Here is a 17,087-nt window from a genome sequence, read left to right as displayed (position 1 = left end):
TGTTGATTTTGTTGGTTCGAATTCATGTATAATCTTTTCTAAGCTTGATCAGCAAGCATTCTTTTGAAGTGGATCTCGAATTCAACTCTTGTTTAATAAAAACAAGAAAAAAAAGGCATTTATCTGCTGAAGAACAAAGTATTGGTCAGGTGAATGAAAATGAAGCGTCATCACACGCAGGGTAGAGCTTTCGTACAGGGTTCGGGGTAGCTGGTTTGAGTTACGGAAAATGTTTTTTATTTAGAAATGTATTAAAATATTTTTATTTTAAAAAAAATATTTTTAATATCAATGCATCAAAATGATATAAAAACATCAAAAAAAAATTAATAAAAATTTTTAATTTTTTTAAAACACTTTTAAAATGTAAATATAAACAGTATTGTTTTACGAGTTGAGTCACTATTTTCATTCTCACTTATTAATAATTAAAAAATATAAAACAATATTAATTTAAATTAAAAAATCAACTTTTTTAAAAACAAAAAAAAGGTTTTGTGACCTAACCACCACGCTTCAACTTTTTTTTCCATTTAGTTGTCATAATAAATCTATAACAAAAAAGTTACTCGTATAATCCTTTAATTTTTTTCACTTTACAATTATTTTTTTTAATATTACACTTTCATCCTGTATCAAAGCAAATTTTACAAATTGATAAAATAATCATAATACCCCATACATATCAAAAACATCAAAGCTAACCATTAACCTACCATTTATTCTCTTTCTTCTGCCTTATTTTCTCTAATCTTCCTCACTCCTTCTATCAAGCACGGATCTACATGAAAAAAAATAAAAAAACCTATCAATAATTAACTCTATAAAAGATAAAAATAATATCGCTTTAATAAAAATAATTAACTCGGTTGACTAGATAATCTACTACCTTGTATCCCTTTTTATATTAAGCAGTTTTGATGACTATGAGTTCGTTTGTTAACGAGGCTGCGTCTGCGTTTTATTTAAAACGCAGATGCAACCTGTTTGGTTAATAAAAAAACACAGTTTACTGTGTATGGATCCCACGTAAATTTACGTTCGGGACACAGAAAAAGAAGAAGCAGCAAAATGTTGCTTCTTGCGCACTGTTCATGCTAATTAATTAGCATGAACAGTGTAGCATACACTATTCACGCCTATTAATTAGCATGAATAGTGTGGCATACACTGTTCACGCAGTGTAGCATACACTGTTCCGGTTCCGGCTGGACCGGTTTCGGTTCAAAACTTTAAATGCATTGAACCAGGTCCGACCCAATAAAATAAAAATTATTTTTTATTTTTTAATTGTGTTTTATTTAAAAAACTAGTATTTAACATTATTCAATGACCCATTGTTAGATGTATTTTATACGTGATGGAATTGTAGATAGTTTAATGGAACAATAAAAAATATTTTATATAAAGTATTATTTATTTCATGATGTAATAACAATAGTTAAATCTACAATATTTAAATTAAAAACCATCAATATTAATATATATTTTTTAAAATTATTTTATAACCTCAATTTCAAAACCATTATTAACCAAACACATTAAACTACTTTTTGTTCAAACTCAATTTCAACCACAGTTTTAACCAAACATCTATTTTTTTAAATCAATCTCAACTAAAAGTACTTTTTATAAAACAATTTTTTTCAAACCACAATCATAATAACCACCGCAATACCAAACAGACTTTATATAAATAGTTCTCTCCATCCAGGATAGCAGAGTTGACGGAAGGTAAGTGATGACAGGTGGCACATAAAAATCATGACACGTTTTTTGTACTAATTTTAGTTCTGAAGAGATAATTTAGAAAGAGAAGAACTCTATACATGTATGAACGTAAAAATAAGTCAAACATTAAAAAAAATTAAAAGGTAAAAAAACTATTAAAATCTTTGAAAAGCAGAGTGTGACCGATCTCTCAAATACCCTCCTTCTCATCTGTTTAAGGTTGCAATGGTGATGGTAATTGAAAATATTTTTTATTTTAAAATATTTTAAAAGTTATTTTTATTATTTTTAAATTATTTTTCATATCAAAACAATCTAAATATAAAAAAAATAAAATTTTTTTAATAAAAATATAATTCAAAATTTAAAGACCGCGATTTACACCTGATATCCAACACATCCGTACAGCTAAACAACCACCAGACATCCCGGCTACCACCACAGGCAACGCGACTACTACAGTCGCCACAATTAAAAACAAAACCACTCAACCATCACAAGCCACAAATAAATCCCAAGCCGCCAGTCAACACAACCCCCATATCCACCAAACCACTCGTATCCTGGACTCAAAAAAACCCAGATGATAATCTACCCAGAAAACAATTGCTTATATGGAAAACTCAGATTGTCAGACCCAATTCGAGCCACGAAAACACTTATGGATATGGGAGATTAAATCACTACGATGGAGAAATACTACTCCAACGTTGGGTCGGGGTTTGATTCCGAAGTGGTGGTGGTGGTGAGCATGAGATCTGGAGTCTTAAGTTTGTTTGTGGGGAGGATGAGAATGGAAGGAAGGTCAAGGACAACCGGAGGGAGAGAAGGAAAGATAACAGGGAAGGGAGACAGATTCGTTGGAATCCGGGTTCACATGTACATATTTGGTGGTTGATTTATTGTTGTTGCTCGAAAAAAATTCTTCTTTTCTTTACATTCATTATTGATGAAATTCCCTTTTTTTAAATATATTTTTCCCTTTTGTTTTCTTTTCTTTTTTAAAAAAATAAAAAATAAAGGGCAACTCTTAAATTTACCCCTCAATTACTAGGAAAGTCTTTATTGTGCACTCAAACTATCCATACCTCTTTTTTTTTTTTTCAATTATGGAAGAATCGATCTAGGTTAGTCTAATTCAATTGGTTTTGAGTTTTTTGAAACTAAACCAGACCAAGTGATTTTTAAATCAGTTTTTTTAGTTTTTTTTCTTGATTTAATTTTTTGTTGGGTTTTTTTTTTTAATTGGTTAGTCAGTTTTTTTTAAACCCCTAATCATATCATTAAAGATTTTTTTTAATTCATTTATTTTTTTATATATAGTTAACAAAACCGTGGAATATCATCATGTTCGTGATCCCTGCCAAAAAAAAAGAATTAAGAGAACGTGATCACTAAAAAAAAAAAATCAAGAGAGTTTCCCTTCATGTTTTTAATAAAATAAGTCATGTGCTGAACTATAAAATCTCAAATCTTGAAATTTTTAAACGAAAACCCTAATTAATATTCGTTCACGTATTTTTTTCTCGCGCCATATTAAAAGAGAAGATTCCTCGCCAATTTCATTTTCAAGTAGAAATTACATGAGAAACATGCAAATAGTTGACGATTTTGTTAACTGTGTTTAGTGAATTTGGCACTCAACGCTTGTTGTTATTAAGATTGTTATTTGTTATTGTATCTTTGCAGCGTGAGGGATAATTAGACTTGAAAAAAATATTCATATTTGTTTTAAAAAAATGATAATAATTCTCTTTTATTATAAGATTATTTTTAAATTTTGTGTCTTCCATGTTATAAATATCCTGTAATTATAGCGTGATTACTATAAAATCTCTCACTTTTATATTTTAAGTCCTAGCATATGTTAACAATCTTTGGGACGGAGGGATTGGATAAATCTAACAAAGTCAAGGAATATTATAAATTATAAAATAAACTTATTGATCCAGGTTCATTATTTCCACGTGCCTTGCTAAATAATTGTCATGTGCTGACAGTTTAACCCATCAAACTCATTATTCAAATTGAATTTCATTAGGTTTACTAATTGTTTTTTAACTATTTTTATTTAATTACACAATAACAAAAATAAATAATTGTATAATCGAGTACTAGCACAATATTTAAATGTTTATTTGAGATTACAATAATACCATAAAAAATAAGTCAAAATAAATTACAAAACTCAATTCTCAGTCAATTTAAGTCAACATGCAAAGAAAACGATTCAAGTTATAAACTCCACTAGGTTTAAAGACTTTATTTTCTATAAAATAGTTTTTCGTTTAATTATACGGTAATAAAAATAAATGTTCACATCATTGAACATCAACAAAATATTGAGATATTAGTTTGAGGCTGTGATAACTTTATAAAAAGCAAACAAAAATAAATTATGAAGACCAGTTCAAAATTAATCAAATATTAAAAAAAAATTATATAAAAAAATCCAATATAAAACCCAACATTAGAGGTGAAATTACAAAAAAAAAAAAACAAAAATAAATTAACAGCATGTGAGCACAAGCCCAAGTGGCCCAACATGTATGGGCCTCTGAAACAAAGCCTAAACCCACACACCTACACCTTTGTCTGTCTTTTTTTTAAAAAAAAATTAGATGACATGTCGTCCATGCTCAGAATCTAACCATTACATTGGTGCCCATCAAATTTGGGAGGGAATTATTTTTTTTCTTAAAAATTTATTTTTCAATTGATACTTTCTTAAAAACACATAATAAACACCATTATAACATAAAAGGACATAAATTGTCAATCCATAAAACCCCAAAAAATTGTCCAAAATACAAAATTAAACTAGGGGAGAAGTTTTCTATCTCAATCTTGATGTATTTTTTTAAAACAAGATAAAAATTCAAAAACACCTAAATGAAACCCCTTGTTGAATGAAACCATGTTAACACTGGCATCAATCTTTCCTGTTGCTATAATGTGACCAAACCAATAACCTCCTCTATTTTTCATAGTTTCTGTTATTTTCTCTTTCCTTTCTTGAACTTAGAGTATGAAATGCTAAGAAAATGATTTTTTGAATCAAAATTAAATTTACAGAACTATAGAGACCGTGAGGGAACAAAAATGAAAATAGGTGGACAAAACACAACCTTTTTCTAGCAAATTAAAGAATGGCTGAGGGATTTATCATTGTTTTACACTTTGGTCTTTTTTTTTATTGAATTTATTCTTATGTAACAAATTATAACAAGTTGGTTAATAATATAGTTCTAGAAGGGTACAATTAAAAAATAAAGTTGACGAGATGGAAAAAAAAAGGGTTGTCGTGGATTGATATAGTGTTTTACCTAAGCATTTTTAATATATTCTGTAATTCCTATGGTCAAAGCTACCATGGACAGCATTACAGGGGAATTGTTCATTTTTTAATGTTCCTAGTGTGTGGAAAAGTATACTTTAGTCCTTTAAGTTTTCAAATTTTACATATTTGGCCCCTGTAGTTTTATATTTTGATGTTTTAATCCTTAAACTTCAATTCATCACGTTCCAATCCTTGGATTATAAAAGATAAGAGAGAAAATTTTTAAAAAATAAAAGGATAGAGAAAGGTCTTGACCAACCATAAAAAAGGTTAATTCTTATGGCAGTAAATTATCTTTGAAAAAAGAAGTTTAATGAAAGCAACTTTGCTCTTAAACTATGTCATGAAAAGTAGACTAAACTTGTATATATATTTTTTTTATTTGATTTTTAATTTCTAGAGTGATGTCACGGTGTTTTGTTGTTGTAAATGGAATTACTTAGGTCAAACATTTTGAAAATTGTTTTGTATCCAAAAATTCAGAACTTGCTTTTGTAATCATCGAATATGATTAAAAAACATACTAGTGGACTTGTCGTCCATTTTATTTAAAAAATACTAGACTAACGTGCCAAATTGTTCATTTTAAAAAACAAACTTGACGTGCACAGTTGATTTTTTTAATGGCCTTGTTCCTTTTGTTTATTTAATTTTATAATAAAATCCTTCTCAAATAAAATTATTAAAATAATATTTAACGAATGATACAGCTATGACATAGCTTCCAAGTAAGATCAAAGTTTTTTTCTAGTTACATTAATAATTACTTTATAAATAATTATATATGAATTTTGATTTATTTATTAACCTCACGCAATAATATAAAAATAATTGAGGTATTATTTTATGTTTACTGGTTGAAAACTACTCTACAATCCATGATAGATTTTACATGAAGAACCAAGATCATGAAGGGAAAAAAAAGGCACTATCTTGTAAAAAAAAAAAAAACAATGAAAAGGGGGTTTTGTGTAAAAAAATAAATTTTTATTTCCTAAATTTAAATCTTTTATATTCTTATAAATTTTCTATTTTATCTGCTTTAAGATTGTAATGAAAAAAGCATTTTGTTTGTAAAATAAATGACTGTCAAATAAAAAAAATGCATAAATAAAAAGATAAATTCTAACAAAATAAATATGTTTTTTATTCTATAATTTAAATCGATAAAATTCTTTTAAGTATTTATTTTAATAGCTGTAAAATTAAATAAAAATGAGTTTTGAGAATAATAAATGTCACTGGTTAAAAAAAAATATTAATACCAACAAAAAAAAGTTTGCATGAGTGATTTAGTACTTATTTGGGAATGCATCTGCAATCCCCAAACATAATATTAATATGTGTTTTGTAATGCAAGGTAATTCTATAAAAATATTTTTTAATTAAAAATATATTTAAAAAATATTTTTTATATGTTTTTTATATCAACATGATAAAGCATCAAGTTCTTTTTATCATGAAAAAATCACTTTAAAAGCATTTTAAAAACATATTGAAACTCAAAAGGAAACACATGACAAATCTTGCATAAAGGCATGCATCATTGGAAATTTGAAAATTTTCTCTCTTTCTAAAAGAAGACGTATTAAACGGCACTTTTTAGATATTTTGGTAAAAATTATTTTTTATTTAAAAATATATTTTTTATATCAGCATAAAATATAAAAAAAATTAATGTAAATTATTATTATTTTTTTAAATCCAGCTGCCCAGACAAAAACCAAAACCTGTCTCTACTTGCTTGCCGAAGCAAATTTGCTTCGGGCGGAAAAGTCTTTATCTCGTAGGTAACCAAAATGCACACGTAATTCTATCTTTATCTCGCACACCAAACACACAATCTTTTGGTTTCGGTTAAAACATGAACCCCCTCTTCTCGGTAACTCCCCTGCTCCCTATTTTGGTTTTGACTTTTCTCTTGCTGATATACATATGTCAAAACCAGAATATGGACCGCAGGGACTTCATATATATATATATATATATATATATATATATATATATATATATATATATAAATAAAAGATGTATGTACGCACGCACGCACGCATGGATATAATAATAATAACAAAGCAAAATAAATGTACTTTTTACAAAAATCAAGGCCAGTCAATAAAGGGTCAACACGTTTACTATAATTTTTTTTTGTTTAAATGTGATTGTTAAAAATAATTTTTTAAAAATAAAATAAAAATTATTTTAATATATATATTTAAAAAAAATTTAAATTACCGCAATACAAAACATCTTAAAACCTAAAAATCGTAAAACAATTTTATTATTAAAAATCCCACGAACAGTCAAGTCACCTCTCCCATTGCAATCAAGAATTTCAAGAATTTCAAGAACTTGAATACCCAGAAACCAATCAAAATCACTTTTTTTTTTCACTTGAAATTTTCGGAGCTTATCTTCTGTGGTAGTACTTTCCCATGGTCTTGTTTTTTTTTTTTTTAGCAATTCTTGAAAACTATGACAAAGCTCAAGAATTGCTTGAAGAGTCTGCTGAAGCCTTTCAAGTTCAATTCAAGCAAAGGTAATTAAGAAATCCAGTGCATTCTTTTGGAGTAAGTTCTGAGATGCTATGTGTATAACCCGTTTATGATCTTTGTGCTTGATTTTTTGATATGTCACTTGACTGCCCAGAGAGACTCGGAGAGGAGGACATGGAGACTATTGCTGCACGGGAACAGAAGCAGTTTTCATTTGAAACTCTGGTCTCTGCTACCAAAGATTTCCACCTAACTCACAAGCTTGGTGAAGGTGGATTTGGACCTGTATACAAGGTAATTATTTCTCTGTAATTGGGTGTAGCAGTGAACCCCGAATTCTGCTGGTCACTTTGAAAATTTCTTAAAAGAACTGGAAGAAGTTTTATCATCTTGTTGATTTTTTTTTTCAAGGATTGATGGGTTTTCCCCCCTTTTTGAGATGAAGAATTGATGGTTATTTGTATCATTTTATCATTATTTGTGTGTTTAGAAATTTTGTTTGCAATTGCTTTTTTGGGTCCTCATCTCATTCATGCATACCATTGGTATCTGAGGGACATATAACAAAATAACATGTGCATTAAGTTCTAGCCTTGAAGATGTAAGCAACCTAATAATCCAACTGTATGAAGCAAGTGTAAACAAATGTTTGGGTAGTAAATTTTTAAGTTCTAGTAATTTTAAGGAGCTTCATATTAATGAGAGATCATCACTCTGTAGTAGAGTTAATGAGAGCACATTTTTGATCTTATAACTTGTTTGAGGGAAAAGCCATATGTATATGTTGCTGCTGCCTGCTAGTAAGCTATTCCATTGCACTTCAGGGTAATCAAATATTTCACCCAATCTTCTAGACACTCTGATCTTGAATTCAATCTTGATGAGGCAAAAGCTCCTAGTTCTCTTGTTAGCCAAAGAAGTGAACCTTCTTCTGACTCTGGAATGTTTTACATAGGGGAAGTTGGATGATGGGAGAGAGATTGCAGTGAAGAAGTTGTCCCATAGCTCAAATCAGGGGAAGAAAGAATTCACGAATGAGGCCAAGCTATTATCACGTGTCCAGCACCGAAATGTTGTTAATTTGTTAGGATATTGTGCACATGGTGTGGAAAAGCTACTGGTTTATGAGTATGTTGCTAATGAGAGCCTTGACAAGCTTCTGTTCAGTAAGTACCAGTTAAAAGTCTATAACTCTAAGTTTCCTTTTCCTTTTTCATGTTTTTGTCTCATTATTTTGCACTTGTTTTTTATAAGCTGAATGAAGTTGAATTGACTAACACTAGCATGTTTAAGTTTCAATTTAAATTCCTACAATTGTTCAGAGCCGATTTATGTTTCTGCAAAACTTAATATAATGAACTTGGATTTTCTTTCTCAGATTGGGGTTATTAATGAGTTTTGGACCTTTGAAAGTTGTAGTGGCTCTATATTTTCAAGTGATTTGTTTAGCCCTGTGATTTTTTTTTCGATTAAAAGGGATCATGTAATATGTGTTCATTTGTAAAGCAATGTGATCTGTTCAGCTGCCTGGCTGAATTAAATTAATCCAACATTTCCTTTACGACCAGTATTTTTTTCCAGAGAACCTGTGATGCAGAATTAGTGGCACATTCATGATCTAAATTTTGGTGCCAAGAAACTAACAATACAATAGTTAGTTAAAAAAAACAAAAAAAAAAACAAGTTTTACTTTCAGCTGATCTTATTTTCTTTCTAATTTATTTATGATGTTCATTCCAACCTTTCTTTTGATTTGTTTAATTAGCTTCCAGTCATGATCTCTTGTTTCAGAATTAAATATTTGTAAGGCATAGATGATTTCCTTGCTCATCACCTATTCCAACATCGTGAACTCAATCCAGAAAAATGTTGTTGCCATCGTAGTTTCATAAATAACTTGTGTCTTTGTCAGCTAGCTCACCTTGTTAGAGAGACAGTTCTTGAGGTTTTGACTTGTCTATTTCTAAAGTTGATTTTGAACATGTATGCCCCATTCAACTGGGTTTTTCATTAACATTACCGTCCTTCCAAACAAAAAAGTCATTGTGATCACTTTCATGCAGAATCTGATAAAAGACAACTGCTTGATTGGAATCGGAGATATGATATACTAATTGGCATTGCACGGGGTTTGCTTTACCTTCATGAGGATTCACACAATTGCATCATCCACCGTGACATCAAGGCAAGCAATATTTTACTGGATGATAAATGGGTTCCTAAGATTGCTGATTTTGGCATGGCCCGTCTCTTCCCTGAAGATCAAACACATGTCAACACCCGTGTTGCTGGTACCAAGTATGTTTTCAATTCCAACCACAATAATATAGGCCATATTTTTATCACTGGACAGAGTCCAAGTGCTTATGATAAAGCTTGTGAATGATATTATAATACGCTTATGATTGGTGACAGTGGGTATATGGCTCCAGAGTATGTCATGCATGGACATTTATCAGTGAAGGCAGATGTATTTAGCTTTGGGGTTTTGGTTCTGGAGCTGATCAGTGGCCAGCGAAATTCAACATTTAGTCAACAGCATGCTGATGCACAGAATCTACTTGATTGGGTAAGGACATGATTCATCATTTAACTAATTCATATCATGGTGCTTTATGGTGTTTTAGGTTTCATTTTTACTCGTGTTTATCAATTTTAATAATGCTTTCGGTTTGAGACTCCAATCATCTCTTTTGCCTTTGTTTAATTTGGTTTAGGAGAAAAGTGGAAACAAAAATTTGGCTGATGAGTTGTCTACATTTGAGTTAAGGTTATGTCCAGTAAACATTGTTTTGGACATGTACAAAAGTACTGAGCAAGTTGGTTGAATGAACTTATTCCTAAATTCTGCTCACCACTCCTGGTCGTTTTTTTTTTTTTTGGTGAACCTGAAGCTAAGATAAATTGATAAATGAAAATGTCAAAGATAGCCTAGACCAGGAAAAATAAAAGGTAAACGTTGTGTGATTTTGGAAAGAGCTATAAAATCCACGTGGCATTGGATAGTATATCTGCGTTGATGTGGGAAGACCTGCCTAAAGGCTCAATGGAATGGTAAAGCTGCCTTTGGGAAATTGTTTCCAGTTGAGGCGCCTAAATCATTTTCAATAAACTTGCGTGTGCAACCTTATTTATGACTAGGGAGAACCTTACATGTCTGTTCTGAAATGGCTGGTGTCTACTACTACTTGGGATAAGCACTTGGGGAATTGTATAGTTCTATTATTGTGTTTTCCAGCCTTCGCGTGGTTATAAGTTTTGGTTTGCTGTTGGTGCAGGCATACAAGCTTCACAAAAAAAATAGGAGTCTGGAGATTATGGACCCAGTACTAGCATCCTCAGCAGCTGCTGAACAAGTAAAAACTTGTGTTCATTTAGGGCTGCTATGCACACAAGGTGACCCACAGTTACGGCCAGATATGCGGCGTATTGTTGTCCTGTTGTCGAAGAAAACTTGCAGTCTAGAAGAACCAACCAGACCTGGAGTTCCTGGTTCTAGATATAGGAGAGCTCGTAGACCAGCAGGAATGTCTTCGACTGCTGGAACATCCGATACTGCTAGAACATTTGGTGAATCTGATTCCCGTACATTTGATTCGAGTTCAAATACTAATACTGCCACTGCATCTACCTCAGCTCATACAATCCCCAGATTAGATCCTCATGGTAAACGTCCAATTGAAAGCTAAGCAAATTCGAATATGATTTTTTTTTTATTATTATTCTTTTTGTAGCATAGAGGTATAAAATTGAGTCTTTTACTGTGTAAATATTAACGGAAAATTAGTGGTTAAATAGAAGCAATTGTGGAACCTCAGTTCTCCTTGTTACTTTATTAGATAGGGAAGATGGGCATTCACAGAATGGTCAAGAGTTGGCCTTTTTTTTTCCTTACAAAAAACGTATCACAAGGGAGGACGATGAGGATTTGAGTCAAATTCCTGTGAACGTCTGTCTGGAATGTTGCGTTGTTGTTGTGGCAGTAAGATGGTCTTTTGCTGAAACGAAAGGACTGTAGCATACTTGGAAGTTTTAGGGCTCTCATCAGGATATAGCATACTCATTCTAGAGAAGGCGTACACAAGGACACTTGCTCAGGAAGCTGACCAAACGAGCAGGGGAAGTTCCGTACATCTCCCCGGGGAAAAACAGAGATGGGCATGAGAAATATACCACCACACTTTGCGGTGTTTTTCCAAACAAACACAATGGAAATACCACCGGGGAAATTTATTTTTGAAAAATAGTACAGAAGCAAAAAGCTGCGGTTGAGAACGACGGTATTTAAATAAATTAAAATACTCAAGTGTATCATTAAAAAAAGAAGACAAAAACTCACTGTATTATTTAAAGAAAAACGCAATTCTCATCTACGGTTCTTTACCTGTCTCACCTATTTTTTTTCAAAAAAAAAAAAATATATATATATATATATATACACTAATACATCAAAATAATTCTAAATAAAAAAACAATTTACTAAATTTTATTTTACCTCACCGAGCAAGAATATAGTTTTTAAAAAACTTACGAGGGGAAACTATCATAGTTTTGAAATTCGGTCTGACTCGGCGGGTCGACCCGGGACCTGGCCAACCTAGGACTGGAACGAAGCCGGGTTGAATAAAAATAGGGGAAGGAAAAACCCAGCATGACGCGACGGGTGACCCGGTTGCGACCCGGTTAAAAACCCGATTGCGATCCGTTAACTTTTGCTTTTTTTTATTAAAACGACGTCGTTTTGATTAAAAAAAAATTGACCTGGTCAAAACTCGAGACCCGAACCTTGAACCGGGTCAAGTATAAAAACTATAGTTTTTTTATAAAAAAAAATTATCCCTGTCAGTATGCTAATTTTCAAAAAAAATTCTTGACGAGCGCAATTTTTGTACTGGATTAGTAGTTTAGTACAATGAGGAGCCACCAACCTATTTTTATACCTTTTTTTTATTCCTCACGACTGGCTTCCGATACTTTACAAGAGCTTGGCTTGCACCATAATAAAAAAGGTTATTTTCTATAATTCAAGAGTTTGAATTAAAAAATTCATAAAGTATAAGTGCTTAAGAAATAAAATGATATTTTTGTAGAGAAAATAAATAAAAATTTCATTGATACTAAAAAAATACAGATAAAAAATTATTTTTATATATCCAGAAAAATTACTTGTTATTTGAAAGATAATCAATAATGCTACTAGTCCATTCAATGACTTGAACGACAAACAAGTCCCTGTAAAATTCCCGTGCATATATGTATTGTAGTCGTCATAAATAATTAGGTGAACGAGTCACATTATTAGACCCTTTTGATGTGAGATTCAAAACCGCAACTCAATATGAATCTTCTACGTTTAAGTATTTAACTAAAGGAGAGGAGTTAAAATTATAAGTACTCTTAATCAAGCAAATATATACACACACACACACACACACACACACACACACACACACACACGCACACACACGCACACACATACATGTATAAATTAATGGTTTTCTTAAGCGAAAAGCTAAAATATTAACTTGCGCACTTTAAAATAGGAGGATTTAAGGGTGTAGTCATGGGCACGCTCCTAAATTATCAAATCGTCATCGATTTTTTTTTTTATGGAAAAAAATCATGAGAAAAGTTACTTTAAAAAACGCGATGGGAGGGTAATAATGGAAGTGGCAATCTTGTAAAACGGTCTTCAGTAAAATAATATTTAAGAACGTGATAACAGTTATTTTTAAAAATATTTTTTATTTTAAAACATGTTAAAATAATATTTTTTTATTTTAAAAAAATTATTTTTAACATTAACGTATCAAAATGATCTAAAAATATAAAAAAAATATTAACTTGAAACAAATAAAAAAAAAAAAAAAAATTATTTAAAAAAAAAACACTTCTAAAACATAATGTCAAACACTACCGAAAGATTATAAAACAATAAAGCTATAAGTAGAATTCAAGAGATGAGTTTGTTTTCGGTCGGTCCAGGCTATAATGACTCGTTGATGCGAGGAAGTTTAAAGTCTTGTCATTTTTATTTTATTTTTAATGACGCGTGGTATTTTATATTTGATTTCTATTCTTAGATATATCTTAATTTATTTATAAATTTGTATTTGATATAGGTATTAAATATTAATCCACACATAAATATATAGTTACCTGTCCATCATGGTATTTAACATGTTGATCAAAGAGGTCATCACGGACTGAGTTTTATTTTGAATTAATTTGAAAGTTGATTTGGTTAGATTAAGTTAGCTCGGTTAATTCAATCAAATCGTATTAATTTAAATAACCTAACTAAATTAGATGAGACTTGGTTGGGTCAATTCTATTAATTTTTATTTTTTAACTTTTGTTTGAAATAATATTATGTTATTTTTTATATGTAAAAAATTTGAAACAACCTGACCAGGCAAATCCATAATCAAGGTTGGGCTTGGTAATTATGCTATGGACATCAAAATATAAATAAATAAAAAGGGATAATGTTATCCCCGTTCCATAAATTCTTAATCGAGCGTAGCATTTATCGTGAGTTCTCTTAGTATATGGCTTAATACTAATTTATAGGACCGTGCCACCCGATGGCTTGAATAAAAAAAAATTAAATATAAAAAATGTTTAGGTTATAAAAAAATATTTAATATTATTATAAAATCGACTTGACAACATATCAATCTTCAAACTTCCCAACATTACTCTTTACCTAGCATGAATTAAAAATTAAACCTTGTATTAGTTTCTCTAATCTAATCCAATAAACTTGACAGGTTTAAAATCACAAAAACAAACAGATTTTTTTTTTATCTTAATGGTACGATCAACAATGATCGTTGAATTCGAGCGGTGAGAGCTCGCTGATCCTTGACGGTGGAGGAAGCTCGGTCATTTATGCAAAGTCATCACCAAGCTCAACCACTATTCGATCTCTTAGAGATTCTCACGTACGTCTCAGATGCAGAGAATCACCTATCTCCGGTACTAAAGCGGACCCCATTTCCCGCACTTGGATGCCGGATCTGGGTCCTAGAATACCAATAACCAGAGAACCTTGTTATCACGTGGGCTTCATTTAGGGAGTGTTTGGCCGTTTGATTAAATTCGATCTTTGTTCTTGTTATAATTTTTTTTTTGATATTTTAATATTTTTGAGATAATATTAATAATAATAATTTTTAAAAAATAAAAAATATTATTTTAATACATTTCTAAATAAAAAAACGTTAAAAATCTTAAACATTCAACTAGTGTTAACAACTTTCCCAGCGACTTCCATCTCTATTTTCTACCACCAATAAAAATGCAACACGTCCTTAACTCCCACGTTATACATCACAGGCAACCAACACCTCAATGTTGTCCAAACACATAAATTCAAAAAACAGGGACAACACCGTAAATTCAAATTTGACCAGGTCATCAATCCGAGTCCTTCCCTTTTAACCAAACCATACCCGACCGATCAAAACCCCAAAACACAATCCCCAACCGTCAGATCCTTCCTCGCGCCTAGTCTTCCATCCCTTCGCTTCCCTCCCCATCCAATCCTCAACAAAACCCCTCCCTTTTAAATCCTCCCCCCTACCCCTCCCCTCTCCACACCAAACAACACAGTTCCTTCCATTTCCTTCTCCCGAGGAAAACAAATGTCAATTTCCATGGCTACCACCACTGAAGATTCTAATAACCTCCAGCCTCCTCCTCCAGCAGTAGCTCCACCTCCTCCTCCAGCACTAGCTCCACCCCAACAACAGTCACAGCAACAATCCTCCACTATCCCTCAGTACCCTGAGGTGACCATTTCATTACAAGACAATCGATGTTATTTCTTTGTTTTACTTTTTACTTCTGACTACTTTATAATGTAGTGTTTTTTCTTCCTTCTGGTTTTAGATGATTATGGCAGCTGTCGAGGCGTTGAACGAGAAAGAAGGGTCAAGCAAGACATCAATTTCGAAACAAATTGAGTCAACACACCCCGATCTGCCTCCTGCACACGGCACACTACTTTCTCACCATTTAAACAAGTTGAAGCAGAGTGGTCAGCTGGTCTTGGTCAAGAACAACTACATGAAGCCTGACCCTAACGCTCCTCCAAAGAGAGGTAGAGGTCGCCCTCCCAAGCCTAAGCTTCCAACCCCACCTGGAAGTGTTGCTGGACCTCCCAGGCCACGTGGCCGCCCTCCCAAACCAAGGGATCCTTTCGCACCTGTGGCTTCCCCTAAAAAGAAGACGGCAAGTCCTGGAAGTGGCAGGCCACGCGGTCGTCCACCAAAGAACGCTAATACGCCGGTTCCCGCTGTGAGTTCTGGTGCTGCTCCGCCCAGCGGTGTGCCTAGAGGGAGGGGAAGGCCGCCTAAGGTGAAGCCGGCTGTGGCCCCCGTCGCTGGTTGAGTGGATTTAAAGGAGTAGAGAGAGAGAGGGAGAGAGAGTGAGTGAGGAGTAGAGATAGGAATTAGTTTCTTCAATCTTTTCGTGTTTTTTTTAGGTAAACAAGAGAACTACTAATTGATGTTGTAGCTTTAGTTTAGCTCTATTTTTTTTTCTCTTGGGTTTCTGAGTTTAAATTAAAATGGGGGTTAGCGTTATTGTAATGTGGAGCTTGAAGGGGGAGGGTTGGATCACGCGACTCCTGTAATTTTAATTTAATTTGCCTTGTAAATTTGATCAGCCGCCGTGTATCTGTCCCCTTTATCATCGCTATCCTTTTCTCTCTCTAAAAAAAAGCAAACTAAGATTGTATTGGTTTTTGCCGTCCATTTATGTTTTACAAAAAAGTTATTGAAAGTATTTTTCTGATGTATTAATAATAAAAATAAATTTTAAAAAATAAAAAATATTATTTTAATATATTTTAAATTATTATAAAAATTAATCTTTATCATATTTTCAAATGCGGTATAAAAGAACTCGCTTTCGCTATAATTTTTTCGCGCTTGCTTTTTTTTTTTTTATGTGTGTACTGTTCATGGTGCTTGTTTAATTTATCAAGGCTTCGAAATTAAGTGGTTTCTTTTTTTCTTTTTTGGTGTGTTTTAAAGAAGCAACATTTGGAAGTGGCAGGTGAAAGTATCTTTAATGTTTGCCATTTGAGTGGGCTTTTACTTTTTTTTTCTAAAGAAATAAATTGCGTGGAACCTTTACAGCCTTCATGTTTGGTGCAGCATATGACCAGCATGATACCTTTTGGATGGCAGGATTGAATGCGTTATACATTTTTTCTTCTTTTGAATAATTGGACAATTGAAAAATTAGGCGGGCTATGGCAGGTTTTGAAATTTCATTGCGAGATCGGGTCACTGCTCCTCGCTCGTGAGTCGTGCCAGAGGCTATGATAAAGGAGCCTCGAGATTCCCTCTTGCATTTTTTGGGCAGCTGTGATGTATGTTCGCATGGTTTTGACCAACCTCCTAGTCGATTCATTTTAGACCATGTTTAAATTTGGATCTGGGCCTATGCTAGCCTGGCCTTTTTAAAGGCCCGGCCATTTTTTCATTGTGGTTTTTATTCCTCATAAT

The 17,087-nt window shown here is 32.2% G+C and overlaps 2 protein-coding genes across 2 annotated transcripts; both read left to right on the top strand.

The window, feature by feature from the left end:
* The first annotated feature begins 7,349 nt into the window (after nt 1-7,349).
* On the top strand, nt 7,350-11,935 carry LOC7459768 (cysteine-rich receptor-like protein kinase 43). Its single transcript, XM_052456103.1, has 7 exons — nt 7,350-7,610; nt 7,721-7,860; nt 8,522-8,732; nt 9,630-9,864; nt 9,982-10,135; nt 10,845-11,232; nt 11,406-11,935. The coding sequence occupies exons 1-7, from the start codon at nt 7,547-7,549 to the stop codon at nt 11,582-11,584; spliced, it is 1,371 nt and encodes a 456-aa protein (XP_052312063.1). The 5' UTR covers nt 7,350-7,546; the 3' UTR covers nt 11,585-11,935.
* A 3,199-nt stretch (nt 11,936-15,134) lies between these two features.
* LOC7459767 (HMG-Y-related protein B) lies at nt 15,135-16,239 on the top strand. Its single transcript, XM_002315834.4, has 2 exons — nt 15,135-15,362; nt 15,463-16,239. The coding sequence occupies exons 1-2, from the start codon at nt 15,216-15,218 to the stop codon at nt 15,961-15,963; spliced, it is 648 nt and encodes a 215-aa protein (XP_002315870.2). The 5' UTR covers nt 15,135-15,215; the 3' UTR covers nt 15,964-16,239.
* The last annotated feature ends 848 nt before the right edge of the window (nt 16,240-17,087 follow it).

This window comes from Populus trichocarpa, chromosome 10 (assembly GCF_000002775.5).
Source record: "Populus trichocarpa isolate Nisqually-1 chromosome 10, P.trichocarpa_v4.1, whole genome shotgun sequence".
Taxonomy (NCBI): domain Eukaryota; kingdom Viridiplantae; phylum Streptophyta; class Magnoliopsida; order Malpighiales; family Salicaceae; genus Populus; species Populus trichocarpa.
This window is presented reverse-complemented; position numbering and strand designations above follow the sequence as displayed.

Excerpts from the sequence above, each read along its gene's own strand:
- LOC7459768 (XM_052456103.1), top strand. The coding sequence starts at position 7,547 with ATGACAAAGCTCAAGAATTGCTTGAAGAGTCTGCTGAAGCCTTTCAAG. Across the intron at positions 7,861-8,521 it reads GATTTGGACCTGTATACAAG|GGGAAGTTGGATGATGGGAG; the intron begins GTAATTATTTCT and ends TGTTTTACATAG. Across the intron at positions 9,865-9,981 it reads ACCCGTGTTGCTGGTACCAA|TGGGTATATGGCTCCAGAGT; the intron begins GTATGTTTTCAA and ends GATTGGTGACAG.
- LOC7459767 (XM_002315834.4), top strand. The coding sequence starts at position 15,216 with ATGTCAATTTCCATGGCTACCACCACTGAAGATTCTAATAACCTCCAG. Across the intron at positions 15,363-15,462 it reads CTATCCCTCAGTACCCTGAG|ATGATTATGGCAGCTGTCGA; the intron begins GTGACCATTTCA and ends TTCTGGTTTTAG.